Here is a 23,558-nt window from a genome sequence, read left to right as displayed (position 1 = left end):
CTTTGCTTAATGCCACTGCTGGCCCGTGGCGGAGGAAGCTGCTCGGGCGCCTGGGGTTGTGCGCCCAGGGGCAGCACACACAGCGGGGCCTCCGGACTCTGCCTGTCTCCTGTGACTCAGCCGCCCTACAGCTGAGGGGGAGGCAGCGGGCAGATTGTTTGGGCAGCACAGAGCCTGCACACACCCAAGCCACTGCGTCTCTCCCTGGAGAGACGTGTGACTCAGGCGTGCTGCAGGCCCCGCAGTGAGTGTCGCCCAGCTTTTTGTCGCCCCCCCAGTGGTGACACCTGGGGCGGCCCACCCCCACTGCACCCCCTTCCTTCACCCCTGGCTGGCCCACCGTGGTCTTGCCATGCTGCCCATCTAAGCAGTGCAGCCTTCACATTTTGTGCAGCTGCCTAACACCAATGTGAGGTTGTGACTTGTAGAGCTGCAGGTGTGTGGCACGACCTTGGCATCTAGTCCTAGCCACTTTTTGTCTAGTGTAGCAAGCCTGAGGATTATGCTGCAAGCTGCTCTTCTGCAACCCACAGAGCCACCAATTATATTCTGTTAGTATCCACTTAAAAAACAACAACAACAGACTGTTCTTCTATTTTTGTATTATTTAGCACTAATCAAGAAAGAAGAACCAGGAGACAAAATAGAAGGTAGAACAGTCTGGTTTTATTACTTTATGTCATCAAGAAACTCCCCCCCTTACCTTGCCATTTTTTCCTTTTTCTATTTTTAAAATCTTAATTTTTATTTATTTTTTTTGCTTTCCTTTTTTTAAAAACAACATACATTTAATCGTGAATCGGATGTTAAGGGAATGTGGAGATGAAGGGAAGTTTGGTGACATCACAATATTTTACAACTTTACAACAAATGAGAGTCCGAATTGGTTGCGTCTAACCAGTGTATAGCAAGAGTGGAAAGCAAAGGCACACTTAGGTCTAAGAACCTCTTCACGCAAAATGGGGGTGGGGAGAGGTGTCAGGTGGGGGGAGCAAGGGAAGGATCTGAACAGGAAAAAAAACACCACACTCAAGTACAAAATGGGCACCTCAAGGTTAACCCAGTCTTTGTCAGGGTGTATATTACAAAGGCAGAGATCTCTGTACAAAGCTGCAGTGATTATTCATTTCTACATCATGACAGAATGCTTTGTTAAGAAGCAGGGAGGGGGCCACTGTGCCCTTCGCAACTCCAGAGGGTTGAGCTTGGGGAGGAAAAGACTGCATTGCTCCTTTTCTTTGCTGATGAGTCCCCTGCCACCTGCAGCTTAGGAAGAAATGAAGAAACAAAGCCAAACGGAAAACCCCAACAAGAAACATAGCTTTGACTTCAGTAAGCATAGTTCACGAATGGCGGACGAACCAGTTTAGTTAGAGAGGCAGAGTTGAAAGCAGGGAGTATGCAAGCACCATTGGTATACACACTTTGGTTTTGATCATCCAGGCTCTCTAAACGACTGCCTGTGTGCTAACCAACTTGAGAAGTTTTCCTTTCTTTATCATTCAAAAACAAAACGCCCCCTCCTTCCCAAATCCAGCAAAATAAATCCAAGTGAAGTATAAAAACCCTTCTCTTTTTTTTTTAAAAAAAACAAAAGCCCCTCCCCTGCAAGCAAAAGAAAAAAAACCAAACCAAAATAACTATCTCCTCCCTCTCAGACATTCGATCCAGGCAATATAAAACACACACACTCACACACCACTTTTTGCTACAGTATGTTGACAGAGTTATTAAACACAAAATACATGCTTGTGCATGAACCACCCAGAAATTGTGAGACCATACACACACACACACATACACTCTATGCACCCATGTTTCAAACCCCACAAATGGGAGCAAATTAAATCAAAGTAGGACCCCCTCCACTTTTTTAAAAAAATTAAAAAGGGGTTATGCAGCATCCTTTTGGGTTTGCACTACTGTAGCTGTTATTGGGAACCAGCAGGAGCCAGCCTGCTTTATATTAACTTCCATTTCATTTTATGTGCTGTACATAAACGCTGTGCGAGGGTGCCTTTTTTTGTTTTGCTTTGCCAGACAGCACCTAGTGCTTGCCTTCAGTTGACACATCAGACTTTTGATGACAGTCCTCTAATGACTTCTTTCCTGGTTTGTGAGTAAGACTACAGAAGGGTAAGACTTCTTACTACAGAGTAAGTCTTACTACAGAGTAAGTCTTACTACAGAGTAAGACTGCAGAAGGGATATGAAAAGATTCGGGTAGAAGGAAAAGGCTGCCCGCAGTACGGCCATGATTCTGCCAGCATAGCCCAAGGGGTGATCTGAGAACCAAAACTAGAAAAGTCACACTGAAGCGATGTGCATTGTTACTGCTTCGCCTTCTGATGAGCTGGAGTGTCGCTGTTACAGTAACCTCAATATTGTTGCTTGAAATGTGCACGTTCTCCAGGGGAGTAATTGAGGATGGAGATAAATAAATATCTGATTTATTCTAAAGGGAAAGGGGGCACAAACAACAGCTCACAAAGATACACAACTGAAGGATGTAAGGCACAAATTTACATGTGGAAGAAAGTAGGGTATTCACAGATGTGTTTTTCCACCAACAAACAACGCTCTCCCCTCCCTGCCCTTGTGCGGTTAAGACTGTGAGCTATGCACGGCAAAAGCCAGCATATGGATGAGTCCACGGCGTTTGTGGGTTTTTGTTTGCCATTTCACATGCAAGGGTGAAATGGGATGGCAGAAAACAAAGCTGGTGCCGTCACTGAAATGATGAGCTATTGACAAAACCATGTTCACAGCAGTGGGGCAAGGAGGGCAGCTTTCAACGCTGCGGCAGGAAGTTACTGTAGGAAGATAGGAAGCTTGTTGTGGAACGGGGTGGATTCTCTTTGACTACTGCCCGGCACGGAGGCTGGAAGGCAAGCTTATCTGACATTTAAATAAATACTCCCCTGTTTTGTTTTCCAGAAAGAGATCAGAGTCCAAACACAAAAGTTCAGAATTCCACCTTCAACTTATTTAACTCAGTGAATTTATTGGAAAAATAAAAAGAGTTTTAATTACTCCAGTTAATGGGTTTCACGTTAAATAGGCATAATTTTCAACGTATTTTGCTTTTTTTTCCTTCTGGAGAGAGCTGCTCATATGATGATATGCAGAAGTAATTTCCTTAGGAATAATAAAAAAAGACAAAAGGATGAACAATAAATAATAGGAGTTACTTGCGTTAACAGTCACATGTTATTCATTAAAAGAGAAGAGGGGTGGAAACCTAGGACAGAGTGGTTGCCCAACATGGCAATCGGCTATAACCAAATGGCTGTAACACTGATGAGCATTTCACAGTACCTGCACAGAGTAAATGTCTGCCACAGTTCAGTTAAGAGTTAGCTTAATCAATGAATTCCTTCCTTCCTTTCCGTTTTCCTTTTGTTTGGGGTTGTCGTTTCCCCCGTTTCCGTCTTTGCTTTCAAAGCACTCAAGTTCCCAGATCCGGAATTGCGCCATGTGCAGTTTCCGAGTGAAGTTATCACAGTCATCATTCGCGTGTGTGCTTTTGGCTCAATGTTTTGTGGTTAGTCTTTTGAGTAAAAGAGCTGTTGCATCGTGGGGGTGGGTCCTACAGTTGCAAACCATGTATTGCATGACCCGATTTGTTTACCCCCCCTCCCTTAAAAAATAAAAAATATTCCACTTTCCCCAGAGAGCAATGCATCCACAGGCTCAGGCAGCCTCCTGGTCAGTTGAAAAAGAGCATTGCCGTTGCTAAACACTGCCTTTGTAATGGCATACTCTGGTCACCTGCTGTTCCCCCCCACCCCACGGTGATTATGTACATGCATCGTTAGGCTTCATGGACGTGGAAAGAGGGGAGAAGGAGGGCTTGGGGGGTACGTCTGGTTTTAACGACGGTGTGCGTTTCAACCCTGATCTTGTCAGCGAGTTGTATGTCGTGAGGCTGGGCTGCCTAGATACAGTCACGGTCTGACCCTGAGCGGCGTGGACCTGTATAGAGTCCACCCTTTGTGGGGCAGGAGGGGGGTTGTCCCCCCTGCCAAAGCTCTGATTTCTCGAGAGGTGGGAAGAATTTGAAGAATTAGTGTTATTCCTTTTGAGAGTGGAGGCCTGGTGATTTCTCGTAAGCGAGTTCGTGGCGTAGTTTCTCTTGTAGTCCACGTTATAAGCGGAAGAATGCATTTCCAGTCGCTTGCCCAGGCCGCCCTGGGCGAGGGAGGCCCCGGGAGGCCCCAGGGAGGCTTCCCTCTGGGGTACTTTGGGGGGCATGCTATCCAGGTTCTCCACCAGGTTCACCCCGTGGTTGGGGCTTTTGCCGCTGAGATGCTCTTTGATGGTTTTGTACTCGAGGGTGGCGTTTTGGTCCTCCATAGCCATCTGCGCCATGTCGCTCATTTTGGGCTGGTCGACGTACTCGTGCTGGTAGCCTTGCTGAGAAATGGGCAGGACGACGACGCTGGGGATGTGGCTGGGAGAAGCCCTGAGAGGGAGGTCCGTGGGGATCACGGGGGATGCCATAGGGGGGATGTCTTTTGTGCAGGCGTTGATGAGGTTTTGGTTCCTCTCCCAGTCTCTGCTGCCGCGGCTGGGCTTCCTCTTCTGCTGCAGCGTTGGGGTTGACTCTGGAGTTGGCAGAGCGGCCAAGTCCAAATGATGCTGGTCTGCTTTGATGAGCATCTTGGCGGTGCTGCCCGGCGTAGCAAGCTTGCCGTTGTGCATCAGCGGGGTGAGGATGGCTTCCGGCTTTGGCTCTTTGGACTGAGTGTCCCCAAAGAGGCCACTGAGCTTGGTGACGCTGCTCATGGAGCCCCTGCGAGATTGGGTCAGCTCCTTCTCCTTCCTCTGCACGATGGTCACGTCTCTGCGCCGATGGTCGCAGATGCAGTACACTATGATCCCCGAGAAGACAGCCCCCATGACAAAGGCAAGAATGACTGCAATGGCCAGGAGGGTGACCGGCACCAGTTGGTCGTGCCCTTTGAGATAACTCTCCCGAATCACTCCTGCAACAAATATCATAAAGAGGTAAGCAGAGAAGCACAGGGGGAGAAATGGTTACGGTCAGTGTTAATCCATTTAAAGACATTCTCTAGATCAGGGTTTCCCTAACTTGGGTCTCCAGCTGTTGTTGGACTACAACTCCCATCATCCCTAGATAGCACGGCCAGTGGTCAGGGATGATGGGAAATGTAGTCCAAAAACAGCTGGAGACCCAAGTTTGAGAAACCCTGCTGTAGACACAACTCCTGCATTTTAAAAACAACTCTTAAAGATGTGGCGATGAGTGACTCGGGATGGTCCCAATATTGAGTGCTCCTGCAGTAACTGGTCACAACCCAAAGACCAACTGAGGCTATTTCTGAGATAGGTCAAAAGTGGTTTGCCATATGGCACATGGAGTTTGGAGCAGAAGCCCCGAATGAGTTATATTGTTCTTTGGCTCTTGAGGGGGGAACCCCTATTATGGGTTGGTTGTCTGCATCACATCTAGTTGAGCACTCACGTAAGTTTTAGTCTGGTCTCTTAAGGAAGACCGAGAAAACTCAGCCCTCATCCCCATTCCAAGTGGTGTTTTTCAGTCAAAATTTGAAAAGCAAATGAAACATCCTCAATGTGTATCTCTCTTTGCAGAGGGTCATGCCAATCTTTATTTCCAGAGATCTTCCTTCCTGCTTCTGCAGAAACCTTGCCATTTTATGGTATATTGCAGCTCCTAGGAAATCTCCCTGCAGCAGCTGGCCTTTTTAGCACAGTTAATCCTTTTAAGCGTACAAAAAATAAATAAAAAAGTGATTTGAATGTACCCACCAACTACCATACAGAATATTAAGGGAGAAAATGCATAAATAAATATTTTTTTCCAGTTGTATAGCCTGCTGTGCACCAAAGCCTTTAGACCTGCTCACACATACACAACAATGCTTGCAGGGGGAAATGAAGGGTGAAACAAAGGAAAATGTAGGGGGGGAAACCTTGAAACTCTTTCTGGACCAAGGTCATGCTACACAGGTGAAGGACTATTCCTGTATGGTCTCCTCCAATGCAAAAACATTATTCCCTGCTTTATACATTTAACTGGGGATGCTGCCAAAATTGCGGGACCAAGGAGTAGACAAGTTCCTCTTTCTCAACCTTAGCTAGCCTGCAGTCTGGGTCCTTTGAGTGCACATGTATAGAGATGTGGTACTTGCAATTTCTCTCCCGCTGAAAAATAGGGTGCAAACTGGGCTGTTAAGTGATGATGTGTTCACATGGAGCACTCAGTTGACACGGGAGGCTATCTCTGCGATGGTGAGACTCACAATTTGGTCTCTGTCACACTGTTTCAGAGCTTTCTGAAGATGTATAGATGAACCAGGTTTATGTAATGAGGAACCAGACCTGTTTCCCTTCCCCTTGTATTCATCTATGGTCTAAAAGTTAGATCACAGCCGAATACTGAAATCTTGCTTTTAAAAGTCGTGAATCCCTATCAAATTTTGGAGACCATCTGAACCCAATACCAAATTATTATAGTTAAATGTAAAAGTACCATTATTGCAGCAGAGATCGAATGGGACTGGTTTTACTGCATGACAAGGCTTTATGGAAGATACAGATCATTTGTAGAATAAATTGCAATCGTATTTTAACGTCGTTTGCATGCAAACTATCTCCAAAGAATACGGCAGCAGAAATTGAGCCTCATGGAAAGCATTGATAAGCAGCCCTCTAGAATTATTGCTCAGCTGTGATAGATTTGCCGTCCTTTTTTAAATAATAGTGTGTATGCATTTATGGTATATTTGCATTCAAAGCAGGACCTCAAATGCTTTCTGAAATTATAAAATCCAGTTGTGAAATTAGTTTTGCATGGAAATGATTGCATTGTGACGAGCAATTAATAATTTCATATAAGGAATGAGCAGCAAGGAGAATTTCTCCCTTGGAAAGCAAATGTTAATGCCCTCAGTTGTCTCATGGCCATTTCCCACTGCATAATAGACCTGGGGGAGAGCTAGTTTATGGGGCTTTCATGTCAAAACTTCTCTGCATATAAAAAAAAAGCTACAGAAAAAGTCTATCCCTCTTTCTCCTGCCAGGGGTGGAGAACATTTGCAGGCTGATCTTGGCCTCCTGGCCTTCCCCATTTGTACCCCAGGCCATTATGTTCAAGCTATACACACACCCCACTTACACCTGACAAGGTGGTTTTCTGAAGTTGGTTTCTGAAGTTCCCAAGCTGGGTGTTTGGATCCTTTGAAGCAGTGTATGAAGTGGCGACCCAGTGCCAGGGCTGGCCCAAGACATTCTGCTGCTCAATGGCACCCCTGCCCCCACGACAAAGCCCCCCCAGATCCGCCCCCTTCCCCCTCACCTGCGGGGAGGGGATGAAACGTCCTCTGCCTATGGACTTACTGTGCTCTGTTGCAAATTGTGCACAATTCTGGAGTAGATTTCTGTGGTAAGTGTAGCCGATCGACCACCCTAAAAGCCTGCACAGGTTGGTTCTAAAGTAGTGAGTGCTATCAATCCCATGGGAATAAACTGGTGCTGAACAATAAAGGACAACACCCAACTAGACAGCTCTGTCCGTGGCTAAACTTAGTGTAATTTCTCTAGCTATTTTTGCTCGGAAAATGCCATCAAATGCACTGCAAAGCATGCGACTGTTCCCACAGCAAAGTCATTAGCATGCATCTGTAAAAAAGAGGCTCCAATGATTGTGGTTCTTTACAAAAAGGCTGTCTTCCTCCCCCCCGCCCCCTTTTTTATCACATGCAGTCTGGGAGACCAAAATAGTCTCAACATGTTACAAGCCTGAGTTTGTCTTGTCTGTAAACACAGCTCGAGATGGCAAAACACCAAAGGAAGCCTTAGTGTCTGTGCTCTCTAAAAATAGATTCTGGAGTAGGTTATATGGGGAAAGCAAGTCTGGACCCCGAGTCAAATTCTTTGCTACGGTTCATTCGTTGGTGCACAGAAAAAAACAGGCCTATCTTTGTGGCATTACTGCCTCCCTTTAACATTTCACAGATGAAGATAGGGACGTTCTTGTAGTCTTATAACCATCTCACATCAGGGATGCCTCCCCTTCTGGCCATGACATAATGCTGAAGACTTTACATATTCCTGCCATATGCTGTATCCATTTCCTCCTCCACAGCCTATGTGATGTAGGCACATTGAAGCAAGGGGGTGTGTGCAGCTGTAAACCGATTATAACACTTCCCTTCTTTTACAAGTTAAGAATGTTCATTGGGTTGTTAAATCTCACAGTGGATCTGGCCATACCTGTAATGGGATAGCAGCAACTCAAAAACCACCCACGGATGTTTTCTATATGAAGACACACCTCCCCTTCCACCACTGCTTTGGGCCACACGTGTGCTCACTTTCAGAAGTTTAGGAGAGGCATTTACAATGCCACTCCTTCTTAACAGCAAACTAAGGTGAGGGGTGCTGAAAGAAATGGAGCCAAAATGAGGCCAACATCTTGGCTGCGAGTCCTGGAAGACCCTCCTCCCTGCCTTGCAGACCTTTTCCCACCAGGTCTGGCAGGGCCCTGACTGACTCCAGCTACAGAAGCTGAGGCTGTTAAACAAACTCTTGAGCTAGGGTGTTGTTTAGGGTTTCTTATTAGAGGGCTGTGATTCCTATTATTGCTATTATCGTATTTTTTGCTCTATAAGATGCACCAGAGCACAAGACGCAATTAGTTTTTGGAGGAGGAAAACAAGAAAAAAAATAATTCTGAATCTCAGAAGCCAGAACAACAAGAGGGATCGCTGTGCAGTGAAAGCAGCAACCCCTCTTGCTGTTCTGGCTTCTGGGATAGCTGCGCAGCCTGCATTCGCTCCATAAGATGCACACACATTTCCCCTTACTTTTTAGGAGGGGAAAAGTGAGTCTTATAGAGCAAAAAATACGGTAATTTTTTGCACCTTTATTTTAGATATTCTCATGATCTGTGTGGAAATTGTTCCATTTGGCTGTGTACTTCTTGATGTTTTATTTATTGCTTATGACTACTTTCGTTATGCTTGTAATTATGTAATTCATTTCATGTTGTAAGCTGCCCTGAGCATGGTTTGAACTATGGAAAGGCAGCATGCAAACAGAACGATGCATGTATGGCTTAGCACTCTAGGGAAAACCTTGAGGTTTGCTGAAGTACAACATACCTTAAAAAAACAAGAATGCGAGATGTATAGAGCTAAAAGCTCTATATAAAGCATCCCAATGAGAACTGAGCATGCTGTGTAGCCACAGAATGCTAAGTGTTACTTGAGCCTCTTACAGCCTACAGTGGGCAGACTTCAGGCTTGTCAGATCTTCACTGCTTTATAATAGAACCCTAAGATCTACCACCTGTAAAAAGGTAAAGGGACCCCTGACCATTAGGTCTAGTCGTTACTGACTCTGGAGTTGCAGCGCTCATCTTGCTTTATTGGCCAAGGGAGTCGGCGTACAGCTTCTGGGTCATGCGGCCAGCATGACTAAGCCGCTTCTGGCAAAGCAGAGCAGCACACAGAAACGGCGTTTACCTTCCCGCTGGAGCAGTACCTATTTATCTACTTGCACTTTGACGTGCTTTCGAACTGCTAGGTTGGCAGGAGCAGGGACCGAGCAATGGGAGCTCACCCCGTCACGGGGATTCGAACTGCTGACCTTCTGATCGGCAAGCCCTAGGCTCTGTGGTTTAACCCACAGCGCCACCCGCTACCACCTGTAGCCCAGAGCAAAATACAGCCTGAGACCTCCTCCCCGGTCCTTTTTGCTGCAGTGACATGCTCAAGTTTGGCTTAGTGTGTTGTCCCAACTGGATTCATGGTTAAGCTCTCTCTTCAGTAACCTAAAGCTGTAACCGAGGTTTGTTCTCTGTTTCAGCTCGTAGTTAGAGAGGAGAAAGCTTAACAAGGCTGGATGACATGCTAACCCAAACCTTGATTTAGCTCAGCATGGTACAACAGCAGGAAGTACACAGGGAGCAACCAGCGAGTCTGAGAGCTCTTCTCCTGTAGCTTGGGTGCTCTTACTATAAGCCAAGGCTTGGCTTAGCGTGCATTGCAAGTAGAGTCACAGTTAGCCTGAAAGAACAGTGTACCTGTGAACACATCCTGAATCCAGTGATCTGTTTTCAGAACAAGAACTGAACACCAAAGTTCACTCCTGATTGCTCCAAGCTTTCTTCTCTTCAGTAACCTGATTGAGGTCATTTTGGAGCCTTCAAGCAGTGATCTAACTTAGGTCGTTTTGGCGTTGCTCTTGTTAAACAGGAGTTAGAAACTGTTGCCAATCTACTGCAAATCACCCATAGATCTACCAAAAATTCTCCCATTCCTTCTGTCCACTCCTGACTTATAAAGGTAAAGGGACCCCTGACCATTGGGTCCAGTCGCGGCCGACTCTGGGGTTGCGGTGCTCATCTTGCTTTATTGGCCGAGGGAGCCGGCGTACAGCTTCTGGGTCATGTGGCCAGCATGGCTAAGCCACTTCTGGCAAACCAAAGCAGCGCACGGAAACGGCGTTTACCTTCCCGCCAGAGCAGTACCTATTTATCTACTTGCACTTGGATGTGCTTTTGAACTGCTAGGTTGGCAGGAGCAGGGACCGAGCAACGGGAGCTCGTCCCGTCGCGGGGATTCGAACCACCGACCTTCTGATCAGCAAGTCCTAGGCTCTGTGGTTTAACCCACAGCACCACCCGCGTCCCTTCTCCTGACTGACTTATAGCTTTCTGTAAAATGGTGTAGATTTGTGGGATGACCTGCCCAGGGATGACCCACTCTTGCTTAGGAGGTGAGAACACTGCAACATTTGGGTTGCAGGTCATCTGTGTCTTCAAAAATGGCAAAGCAAGAAGGATGATTCTTCAGAGGCAGAAATAGGGTTCATCTAAGGGAGGCTTTACCAACCTGGTTTCCTCCAGATAGCAATTGTGCACCAAAACATTTGGAGGGCACCACATTTAGGAAGGCTATTCTATGGAAATTAGGGACACAGCTGAATTTGAATTTCAGGACCATGATGGCCACTGGATGTTGTTCCTCTATGTTCCATCCTGGCAGGATGTTTTTGATCACCTTTAGCACAAAGTGCAAAACCGGCCAGCAGAACCTGCCAAAAGGCGCTTGTTAGAAACCCACACCTTTTACTTAAAAAGCGAACTTTTTAATAGTCTTCAGAGCTGCAGCAACCCAGTGGCCACAGTGAATGGGAAACTGAGAGCGCAGTGTGGTTTCCTCAGCGGGAATCTGTCATCGTCTTCTTGTTTTCTAATATAATGTGGACCAGATGGCAATGCAATAATGCCGTCTCTCTCTCCCCCCCCGGACACACACACACACAAATGTTGGCATAGATGGAAATGGGAGCAAGGCTCGGTAAATGAAATATGATGTGATCATTGGAAGGGATGAAGAGGAAACTGCTAATTGGGATATAAAGTTTCAATGACTAAATGTGCTGCGGTAAGGAGGCAAGCCATGAGTTGTAAACGCAGCAAGCGTGGCGGCTATTTTGAGATTCTCATATTGAAATTGTGCCCGCTGTGGTTGGGTGGGAAGTCGCCCACATCCACTTCCACCGTTTCCAGAATTTGCAAAATTTAAGCCTCTTTTGCACATGGGCAACATTTAATTTCCACTACTCCTATATATATATATATATATATATAGAGAGAGAGAGAGAGAGAGAGAGATATTAATTAATTTTATTAAATTTCCACAAATTTCACATATAATTCCAATACATAATTATTTTTTCTTTTATGAGCTGCCCGTCCCATTTTCCATGGTGTTTTTTCATTCTATTTGCAGTACCCTATCTTCTTTATTTTATACCATAACCCTAATATGATACTCTCTATTTCTGTTGCTCATAGTTCAAATCCTGTTTGCAAATTCATCATATTATATTTCTTTAAATAGTCTAAAGAAAGCTTCCATTCTTCCATAAAACAGTCATCATTAAGTTCTCTTATTTTATTTGCAGGTAGCCATCTGATCTTATTTTGATTTTAATCCGATTTTAAGCTGTATTTCAGTCGATTGCTGAATTTTATGTCTTAATGTATTATATATTTTGATGTTAGCCACCCTGAGCCTGGTTCTGGCTGGGGAGGGTGGGATATAAATAAAATTATTATTATTATTATTATTAATGATTAGCTTTGCTATTTCAGCATAGTTACTCCATTTTTGTGGGGAACACCTTTGTAATTATGGGTGATATCCAGTCATACTCATGAGTAGCCCCACTGATTGTCAATGGACTTCATTCCATCAGGCCTACTCATCGAGTATGGCTAATGTTGGGTATCACCCCAAATGTTATTGTCTGGCGCCATTCATCCCTATAGTGGAGCTTTAAGTAATATCATATCATTTCTGAAACTCAGTGAATGTAGCGTTCAGTGTTGCCTTCAGCACCATGTGTTCCTAAGATTATTTCATGTCAGGAAACTTGAATATCACTTCCAAGTCTCCCTGCCATCCCCTGCTAGGCTGGGACTTCCTAAATGTGTGAATTTAAAACAGATTTGAGTCTTGTTATGTGCAATGGAAGTTAAAACCAAGAAATGCTTAAGTGAAAAGAAATGGTGCACGCTTCAAAACATATTCGGGGATACATAAACCATCTAGCTTGTTCTTTTACAGAATTACACTGGAGGATGCTTTGTTGCTTAAGATGCAAATGCCTTTTCAACTCTTAATCCCATGCTGTAGGTTCTTTTAGATCTTTATATACATTTTAGGACCTTTCTGCTACGCCTGGGATGAGCTAAAACACATCCAGCTGTTTACTTTGGGAAAAGCTCAAAGCAGCTGGGATACATTAGATTTCTATATGCTTATGCGAATATAGCTTACTGCAGGGTTCCTGACTAATTGCAGCCTATATCTCATCTTCATGGGTCCCATTTCAAGGAACATTATTTCTCTGATGGCACAAAACAAATGGGATGTTGCCACCAAGGCCCTGTTGCAAATGTAAGGAATGCTATTGTGAATTCTGGGTTCCTGGAATTTTTTTAGTTCTGCTTTGCTCCTCTCCTGTCTGTCTGTTTCTCTCTTTTGGTTTAACTTAAGAGTGCTTGACACTTATTTAATCCCAATAGCCTTTTAAAAATTGAATAGGGAACTGCTGTGAATGGATAAGTGGCTGTACACACACTGCACCTTTAAAAAGCAAACTCAAAACACATTCTTTCCCTCACAATAATTCTGGGCCATGTAGTTTGTGAAGGATAGCTGGGAATTGTAACTTGGTGAGTGAACTACAGGGCCCAGAATTCTTTAAGGAGAAGAATGTGCTTTGGATGTGTTTTTAGATTTGTACAGTTCCCCGTAGTGCATGCCCCAGCATGAAATTGGATGGAAGGAAGGTGTGAACCAAATGTCCGGTGTTTTGTCATGAACAGGAAACCAAAGTTCAGAGGATGATACAAATCACCCTGGTTTAACATGACAGTTCATGCCTACCTCTGTCCCCTGCTTACGAGATGACACTGAGGACTCGGAATCCACACGACACTCATGGTTGTGTAAAGGCAGGGAGAGTGCAATTAATAAACATATTTAAAATATATTTATTGTCCTTCCTACATCACACTAAGCCTAGCAAAATGCGAACAGGTGGAACTAATTACCCAACCCTTGGATTAAATATCTCAGGTAGCTAATTAATAGGCATTTGCCCCATGCAGAACATCCTCTGAGAATTTTGGAAAAGTGCTAATAAGCTGTCAAAAAACCCACTGAAAGGCAGACCTTGGATCTTGGAATTAGTCCCCTCCGTTTCAAAAAGTGTGATTTATAGGAGTTAATGATGAGAGATTGATGCAGTCTAGTGGTGGAAAATCAAATACGCAGAATGTGCCACTGAGAGTATTTATTGTGTATTTGGAGAAAGATAGCAAACAGGGTTGCCGAGAGGTTAACTTGCTTCTCTGAGGCAATATTATAATAAAAGACATGCTCTCTTGTTGGATGAATTTATCTCCGAGATAGAATCTGAAGCCTGAAGTAAATCCAGGGAACAGATTTTGCTGGGTGGGGGGGTAGTGTATGGGGCAGGAATGTAAGGGCATTATGCTTCCCTTCTCTTAAAACAACTCCATGACCTTGAATAACTTCAGTGAACCCCCCCAAAAATTTAATCTGGAAGTACAATGCACGTGCGTTACAGAATCAGCAGTGTTACCTGCTCTTACGTTGCACATCTTCTTGGCCTAAGCATTTATCCTTGTACACATACAACTCATTGATGGGATCAAAGAGCCCTGTGGGTTAACTAATTTGCTCCTATTTCGCTTCAGTTTGTTGTCAAACTGGATGCAAATCCTGAACCCATTTACCTGATAGTAAGCCCCTCTTGAACTCAGTGGAACTTGCTTCTGAGTAAATATGTAACTATTTTTTTAAAAAATATTTTTATATGTGTTGGAAGTACAATGTGGTAATAATAATAAATAATGAAGTATATGATTAGCTATGGTAAAGTTAACCTGAGGAATTTAAATTTTCAATAACAGGTGCAGCCCCCCACACTATTGCTGAAGTATGCACCCCAAGCTTCTACTGGCACCCTTTGACTTCAACCAGATGCACGCAGATCTAAAGGTAAGTCCCAGCGAACACAGCAGGACTTCGGCATGCTTAGATTCACACGACGAGACTCATATGTACCTCTCGTGTGTGTGTGTGTGCGTGTGTTGATTCCCACTCATATTCACTCCAAAATTAAGAATGGGAATATGGCTAATCAGTTTTTAAATAGCAACGAAGAAACAGCATTTTGTGAAACTATGAACTCTCAGTCTCATCCAGCATATATTTTGAGCCTTCTTAATTGGCAACAAACTCTGCATTTACATATTGTCTGTCTTATACATATGGCGCATTAGGGTCTTGATCCAACAAGTCCCTTAAACCACCGCTATTGTGCTGACATGAAAGGCGGGATACCTGGGGCCCTGCTTGTTGGCACCCCCCATCCCTACCAACAGGGTAAGTTGCCTTAGGGCAAGGAAGTCGACTAGGGTTCTTTAATTCTGGAAATCCTATGAAGTCATTTTCACTAGTTAATAACGGACTAATGCAATGACAAGTTGGGAAAAAGATGGGGCCATTGTTTCAAAGCATCCATATAAAGTATTTACGGTAGTTTTAAGATAAAGCACGGGAGGTTTTTTTTTTTAATTAAGCAGGGTAAAAGCTGTATCCAGGAGTATACAACACAAAGAGGACTACTAGCATGAAAAATCAATCTTAAGTTTTGCTGAGATTGTGCCTAAGGCATCTCTTCCAATGCCCATATTGAAGCAAACACAGGAAAACGCCCTTGGAAATGCCTCTGCAAATTTTGCACTATGGCTCTGAAAAGGCATGAATGTTTTATGGAGAAAAACCTTGGATGTTGTCTTGGTAGGAGTGTGCTGTTCTGTGTACGTTTAATCTGTGTTGTGATCCCTTAAATCTCGGGAGACCTTTAAAAGGTTAGTGGCGAAGGATACAATTGCTTTGTGCCACGCTGACAGAGTCTATAGGCCTAGAACAACAATAGAGTAGCAGCTAGAAGATGAAGCCAGAAATTAAATTTCCAGCGTTTTGCTAGCAGATTGCTCAAATGCCTTTCCTGCATCTAGTGTCCATCAATAACACTGCTGTTGGCTTGCTTAATGAGATGTTTGTGTTTGGCAAATACTTTGAACCATGGCCATCACTGGAACAAAGCCTGATTGGATGGTATATATGAGTTGGAAAGGGGCTAGAGGAACAAAATTTGCCAAGGCTTTTGTTGGTATTGTGCTACTGGATTAGCTAATGACATGGATATGTATAAGCTATTTTATCTTAGGCATCCCCACCCCCACACATCTGAAGCTCTTCGAATGGGTCCGAAGAGAAAGTGAACAAAAATGGGCAATAAAATATTGGGAGCCCATTCTATAACCTGGCACTAAAGTATCCTGGACTACAGAGATCTAAGTAGGAGATTAATATGTGTAGTAGACTTTCGAGTACTTTAGCTAAAGAGTAGCATTTGACACTGTTCACAGTATGCATGTGTGTACACTGAACATCTAGGAGGGGGTGATACTGTGGTAGTAAGCCCTTGACTACAACCTACGGACAGGAGGCAGGATCAACAGGCATAGAAGAATTGCGTTGGTGGTTCTGACCTCCTTAACCTTAGTCTACCCCACAAAATCCTGGAAGCTGCAGTTTCCTACTCACAGAAACGCAATGTATAGTACCCAAAACAAACTGCAGTTCCCAAGATTCCTTGGGGGAAGTTGCGTGCATGTGTGTTGGATGTGCATTTAACGTATAGTATGGATCTGCCCTAAGTGCAAGCATGCACTTTGTTTTCATATGTTGAAATGAATACGCATAGGCTGGAAGCAGAGCCTATGCTCTGTTGACCCTCTTGTTGACCCTCTGACCCTTTTGCCATCTGTAAAGGTCCCTATCCACATATAGCTTGTATGATCCTAGGGAGCATACAAAATACTGTGTGAAGGTGTATAGGTTGTTGCTGAGGCCTGCTGCCACGATCCTGCTTTCCCCCTATGTGCATTCACCATGAGAAGAGTGCTGTTTGCAGGCCTTAATTATATGTACAGTGGTACCTCGGGTTACACACGCTTCAGGTTACAGACTCCGCTAACCCACAAATATTACCTTGGGTTAAGAACTTTGCTTCAGGATGAGAACAGAAATTGCACCGCAGCAGCGGGAGGCCCCATTAGCTAAAGTGGTGCTTCAAGTAAAGAACAGTTTCAGGTTAAGAATGGACATCCAGAACGAATTAAGTTCTTAACCCGAGGTACCACTGTATTTCCTGAGGCTGAAACATTATGTTTAAAGAGTGGCAGGGTTTAGCAATCTTGCTCAGCTCCCTTGCCATGGTCAGCCATGCTTTGGTGAGTGAGATGAGCCAAGGCTTTCTCTCAACACTGCAGCTACAGGGGGGAAAGGATGCTCCCCACTGCCTCCCCAGCCCAAACATGGATGCAAGCCTATAATCTGCTTTAGTTCTACACTTGCTGAGTGCCAAATGAATATATCTGGCTTCAAGCTATAGAGGAATGGAGAACCTGTGCTACTCGTTGGACTCCAACTGCCTTCTGCTCCGTTCAGCATGGCCAGAGGTCAGGGATTATGGGAGCTGTAGCTCAACAGCATTTGGAAGGCCACAGGTTTCTCATGTAGAGTTGGAAGGGACCCTGAGGGTTATCTAGTCTAAGCCCCTGTGATGCAGGAATCTCAAACAGATCAGACATTACAGATGGCCATCCAACCTCTGCTTAAAAACCTCCAAGGAAGGAGAGTCCACCACCTCTCATGGGAGTCTGTTCCACTGCTGAACAACTCTTACTGTCAGAAAGTATTTCCTGATGTTTAGTTGGAATTGCCTTTCTCCTTGCCTCCGGAGCAGGAGAAAACAAACTTCCTCCATCTGCAAGCCCTTTAGATATTTGAAGTTGGCTACCCATATCTTCTCTCAGTCTCCTCTTTACCACGCTAAACACATCCAATTCCCTCAATCATTCACCATAAGGCTTGGTTTCCAGACCAGCATCTTAGTTGTCCTCCTCTGCACACTTTGCAGCTTGTCAGGGCGGCACCCAGAACTGGACACAGTACTCCACATGTGGTCTGACCAAGGCAAAGTAGAGTGGTACTATAACTTTCCTTGATTGGGACACTCTACTTCTGTTAATGCAGCCCATAATAGCATTAGCTTTTTTCACTGTTGACTCATGCTAAGCTTGTGGTCTACTAAGACCCTTTGATCCTTTTCACATGTACTACTGTCAAGCCAGGTGTCCCCACCTTATATTTATGCTGCTGGTTATTCCTGCCTCAGTACAGAACCTTACACTTGTCCCTACTGAAATTCATTTTGTTAGTTTTGGCCCAGTCTCCAATATGTTTTGGTCATCTTGAATCCAGGTTCTATCTTCTGCAGCATTAGCAACTCCTCCTAGTTTGGTGTCATCCACAAATTTGATGAGCACCGCCCCTCCCCCCCCCAGTTTCTTCATCCAAGTTGCTTATAAAGACGTTGAACAACAACAGGGCCTGTGGCACACCACTTGTCACTTTTTTCCCAGGATGGCGAGGGACCATTAGTGAGCAGTCTTTGGGTTTGATCAGTCAACCAGCTCTACAAATCCACCTTGTTTTTGTACCTGTCAGGAAGCTGGGAGCTGCAAAATGCCTGCCAGAGAAAGATTAAATTGGTGCATCTCCACTGTTCCTATTTGGTGCCAATCTGCAGAAGGGTGACAGGCACTGAGGGGCACTTCCCTGTGGAGTATTTGGCACTCACAGATGAAGAGGTAAAGACAGTCTGTATGCTTCCAGCCACACCAGGTCCAAGTTGGAGGTAAGGAGCAGAGGCACCTGCTTGTCCCTGACCACATCCTGTGTTTCAAAGATGCTGTATTAGGTCAGGGGACAAGATCCTGCCCCTTGGGGGAAGGGGCATAACTTGTCCGCAACACAATGTTTGTTGGCCCTGATGAGTGAGAATGCCAAGAACGAGAGCGCAAGGATTAGAATCTACAGCACGTTTTGGTTGCATTGGGGTCAGCCTTGGCCTTGACGTAGGGAGGATAAAAAAATAATAATCTCCCCATTCTTTAATAACTTGCTATGCATTTTGGAATGAAAAATGGGCTTACATTTTGCAAGATGATGGGGTCCTATTGGTGTTTTCTGAGTCTCTTTCCTAATCCTAAATCTAACGGGAACGATGCCAGTGCAATATCATTACGATGTCATTGATTGCTCCACGATGGTAGGAAAACCTTTAGCATGAATCACAGACATCAAGTGACTATAGAGACTACACAGCTATTTGGCAAGTGATGACTTACCACAACATGCAAATGGCCATTTGGTAAACTGGTCCCCTGCTTTATCTTGCTGATGCTTTTTTCCTGCTAAGGGGTGAGGAAAACCTTTTATTTTGCACCTGAATCTATGATAACATTCTCCTTACCACTAGGCAGGGCGATGCAGGTGCCCAGCTTACTAAGTGGTTACTTGCACAGTCGTCTGTATTCACTCATATTAACGGGTTAATAATGTGATACAGTGCAGATGCAGTCTTGATGTTTGTTTGCTAGGATTCTAGTGTAGTCCTCAAGTGGGCAAACGTGCCATCCCCGTTTTAATTTTGTGAGAAGCAACACAGGCTAAAGCATACAGGGCAAGACGGGGCGGAGCCTGTTACTCTTATTTCCGAAGCAATTGCCTGCTCAGTTAAGCAATTCCACGCTTGCCCATCATTGCTAAAAACACAGAATAAAAACCGATAACTTGCAAACAGATTTCACTGGCTTATTTTGGCTGTATGGAAGGATCTAAGAACTGGTGAGGAAATCCAATTTTGCCCTCTAGAGAACCTTAATCAGGTGATGTCTTGAGACTTCAGGTATCCTACAACAATGCTAAATTCTGACACTGCGCTTAGAATTTACAGAAAATGATGGGTCTTAATTAGGGGGCCACCAGAATTTAGGTTGTCATAAAATTATTACAAGCACTGATTAAGTAATGCAATCATTGAGGCTAAACACGTTCCATAAAAAGCTAATAAGAAAGATGAATTATTCAAATATCCATAAGAATATTTCCATTTAAGTGTAAACCAGCAGTAATTTAACAGCATAAATATGCTTAGTGATTCTTTTCATGTTGTTACAGCCTTTAAAGGGTTTTAAATATGAACAAGCAAATTATTTCCTCTTCCCAGATTTGTACATGTGCCATGGTGTTGCCAGTAGCATAAGCTGGGATGGCTAAACAATTATTTGTTGCTGGGCTCCATGGGATGCATATTAATTCAGTATGGATACAAGTCACTCAAGGTGAAGCTCTCTTTGAATTAAGTGCTTATGGAACTTTCTGTCCTTGAAATAAATGGAATTTAAACACATGGAACCGAATCACTGAATGTCATGGCTCGCATTTGGTGCCACACTGACTAAGAGGCATGACTACAGTGGTGCCTCGCAAGACGAAAAGAATCCGTTCCGCGAGTCTCTTCGTCTTGCGGTTTTTTCATCTTGCGAAGCAACCCTATTAGCGGCTTAGCGGCTATTAGCGGCAAAGCGGCTATTAGCGGCTTAGAAAAAGTGGGGGGAAAGCAAAAAAAATCGCAAGACTCGCAAGACGTTTTCGTCTTGTGAAGCAAGCCCATAGAGAAATTCGTCTTGCGAAGCACCTCGAAAAACGGAAAACCATTTCGTCTAGCGGGTTTTTCGTCTTGCGAGGCATTCGTCTTGCGGGGCACCACTGTAGATTTGGTACATGACATCAACGATTTGTTTTGCCAGTCAGAAGCCACATGAGATGCTTTTACTACCTACAGAGGACATGTTGCTTGGGGAGAAAGCCTTTAACTGCTTCCTCCAATGTCGTGTCCTAAATGTAAATTGCTAGTCTGAATATGCTAACACCGCAATGGATAGTTGATTGGGAGAGACCTGTATAGATACTGTTCTTCCACCTTCCAAGCTGATGGCAGCTTTGGGAAGGAAAGGGTTAACCACATCTCGTAGAACCCAATCTATAAAGCAGCTGGTCTGACCCTAAGTCTCACCTTTTTGGATAGGCTTTTAGTTGCTAATGGGTTAAGTCATTTTATGATGCTGCAAAGTATATTATGATGTAATTTATGTGGGTGTTTTTTAAAAAAAATGTTTTTGCTTACAATGTGTTTTGTTTTATATTACCTTCTTTTTTTGTAGACCAGCCTCTGACCACTTTAGTAAAGCATGGAACAGAAATACCGTATTTTTTGCTCTATGAGACTCACTTTTTCCCTCCTAAAAAGTGTGCGTCTTATGGAGCGAATGCAGGCTGCGCAGCTATCCAGAAGCCAGAACAGCAAGAGGGATTGCTGCTTTCACTGCGCAGAGATCCCTCTTGCTGTTCTGGCTTCTGAGATTCAGAATATTTTTTTTCTTGTTTTCCTCCTCCAAAAATTAGGTGCGTCTTGTGGTCTGGTGCATCTTATAGAGCAAAAAATATGGTATATTAATAAAAATAAATAAGCAGGTACATGCTGATAATAATTTTTTTGGGGTGGGGATCTCATATGGGAAACAAGCACATTTAAAGGCAAAGCACACACTTCAGAATACCTTCAAGTTTAGCCTATCTCCAGAGTAATTTGGGAGAGACTGGCTGGAGGAAGAGGATAAATGGCTGCTTAGTAAAGGCCCTGCTCCTTTTATTTCAAACAGCAGACAACCTTGCTCAGTCACCAAAGACGGCTCAATCGCTCCAGTGCTTGTTTGCCTGCCTCATATTTCCTTGCCATTTTGCTCAAAGCTCAAAGGACATTAAGCAGGTCCATTTTTAATGAAAACACTGCCCAACTGCTGGGACTTGAATCAAACACCTGAAGTGTCAGTCACTGAGGCAAGTATTTGAGCTGTTTTCTAGATGCTCTGTGGTCGCCTTTGACAAATTGCCAGAGTGAAAAAGGAAAAAAAGATACACGAAACTGACCTGCAAATTTGAGATTCATGCCTGGTTTAGCTAGATGAATCTGTGCACCTAGGTGCGGATATTGCTTTGATAGATCACAAAGGCATATTTCTTTGTTTTATAGATATAAAAAGTTACAGCCCTGTCTTCGCATGCATTTACATATCATGAAGCCAGCCCTGGATTAATGGAATAAATCTGTTTCTGGGAATCAGTTTTGTGTTGTGAAAAATCTACTAACCATGGGGCAAGATGGTGATTCAGTGGTGGTTAAAACTGCTAAAACAACATTTTATGTTCTGCTACCATACACACACTCAACATTATGAGCCGTGTTTACTGCTTTGCACACTTTGAATCTGGATCAGTTCCTATGAAGGAATGAGCTTTGACTCATAGTGTGGCAACACGATAGTCCTTTTTGGCTTTTGATAACTGTCACTCTTCAGTTTGCTCTGATATTTAGTGCTGTTCCTCTTTATCTCTTAACAAAATTTCTCATGCAGCTATTCTGTGCACACTCTGTAAGGACACTGTTTCCATCTCATTTTTCATCGGTTTCTCATTATTTCACTTTAATCCCTTTCCTATCAACTCATAAAACCTTTTCATTTTAAAATTATCTTTAAATCTCCAGTGCAATTTTGAAAAATTCCTTTTATGACACGCATGAATAATATGTATTTTATAAACAAGGATGTTTTCAATAATTTGATTGTTATTCATCACAGAATATCTTAAGGGGGCATAATCTATAGGGCTTTATACAGGTCAGACTTCAAATGTGGGAAGTATTTTTACAGATCCTTAGCAGGATACAGAATTTTTGTAATGTATTAAAAAATGAGGTTTCTCACGGAAAGCAAATAAATAAATAAAATTCCTGCATGTATGAAATACTACTCGGATTACAATTACAAAATTTCTTACTTTTTGTCGCAGGCCTCTGCCAGATGTGAGGAAAACAGCGGAAATGGAGACAGACAGGGCTAATTCTGCCATGTTGTGCTATTTGGAAACTCCATCACCCCAAGCATGAGAAATACACTGCCGTAAAACCAGCTCAACAAAGGAGAGAATCTGCCTTTTTCTTTAATGTTGCATTTTCAAGGGTTTGCTTTTGATGCTGGTTGTCAGAATGGTTTACTAAAATGAGAGTGGCTCCAGCCATATGTGTCTTAGGCACAGAGCTCCTTCCTGGCCCCAAAAGATGGAACTGATTATGCAGCTGCTACTTGAACTGACACAGCTTTTCAACATCATTTGCCCATTCATCATTTACACCCAGAGCCTCAGTGGGCCGTAGGGTATTCAGCTGAGAAGGACACTTCCAAGTCCATTTGGGTGGAAACCTAGTGAAGGATTCTTTGCCAGCAGAAGAATACAACAACTTTTAAAAAAAAACAACGACAGGTAATATACAGCCTTTTCTTTCAATGTCCTTGAATCTATTTAGTAATACTAAATAAATGGGCTTGTTGGGTGTCTTCTGAGTGCTATCTAGCAGTCTGTCAACACTGAAAGTGATACTGCCTATTTCCTTTACGTTTACTTACTGATGGCACCATGGAACTTAGGGCTGATTCGACACTACACCAACGCAGGGTAGAAGTCACAGAAAACGCTGGTGTGTGTGGGATTCTACCACAGTGTCCTACACTACCGATGGACAGCAGGGGAAAGGTCCACAAGCTCAGGGCAATCTACTTAACAGATAGGAGGCCAAATCTTTGTGATCTATTTGGTGTGCCACTTCAAAGGAGCACTTTTAAGGCCTCTGTGTGAGGGCTATAACATCTGAATTGACCATTCACTGCAGATTCCGCCCCCCCTCCAGCAATATAGCTTCACTGAAATCCAGTTAGATGGTGAGTTGCAACACCCCCTCTATTTTTTGAGATGCAAATAAGCCAGTTTTTTTTGTAATGAGCAGTGCATGCTGAAATAAATGTGGTTTCTAGTTGCCTTTGATTTTAGTTTTGTCAATATTATTAAAACAAACTGTACGTCTCTGACTAATCTTTTTCAATCAGTAGCTTTCTAAATTTGATGCAGACTCTGTAATATTTTTGGTTG

The 23,558-nt window shown here is 43.7% G+C and overlaps 1 protein-coding gene and 1 long non-coding RNA gene across 10 annotated transcripts in view; both read right to left on the bottom strand.

Moving 5' to 3' along the window:
* Nucleotides 1-646: 646 nt before the first annotated feature.
* SEMA6A (semaphorin 6A) overlaps nt 647-23,558 on the bottom strand; it is a 192,163-nt gene continuing 169,251 nt past the window's right edge. For all 9 annotated transcript variants that reach the window (XM_079995364.1, XM_079995370.1, XM_079995371.1 and 6 more), the window contains one exon: nt 647-4,988. In XM_079995364.1, coding sequence (XP_079851490.1) covers nt 3,799-4,988 — 1,190 coding nt within the window. In that variant the 3' untranslated portion in view covers nt 647-3,798. The remainder of the gene's footprint in view (nt 4,989-23,558) is intronic.
* Nucleotides 19,542-20,342, bottom strand: LOC307226956. Its single transcript, XR_013843739.1, has 2 exons — nt 20,298-20,342; nt 19,542-19,996 (listed from the first exon to the last, which is right to left on the bottom strand). It is a non-coding gene; the product is annotated as an uncharacterized lncRNA (long non-coding RNA).

This window comes from Podarcis cretensis, assembly GCF_951804945.1.
Source record: "Podarcis cretensis genome assembly, chromosome: 11".
NCBI lineage: Eukaryota > Metazoa > Chordata > Lepidosauria > Squamata > Lacertidae > Podarcis > Podarcis cretensis.
This window is presented reverse-complemented; position numbering and strand designations above follow the sequence as displayed.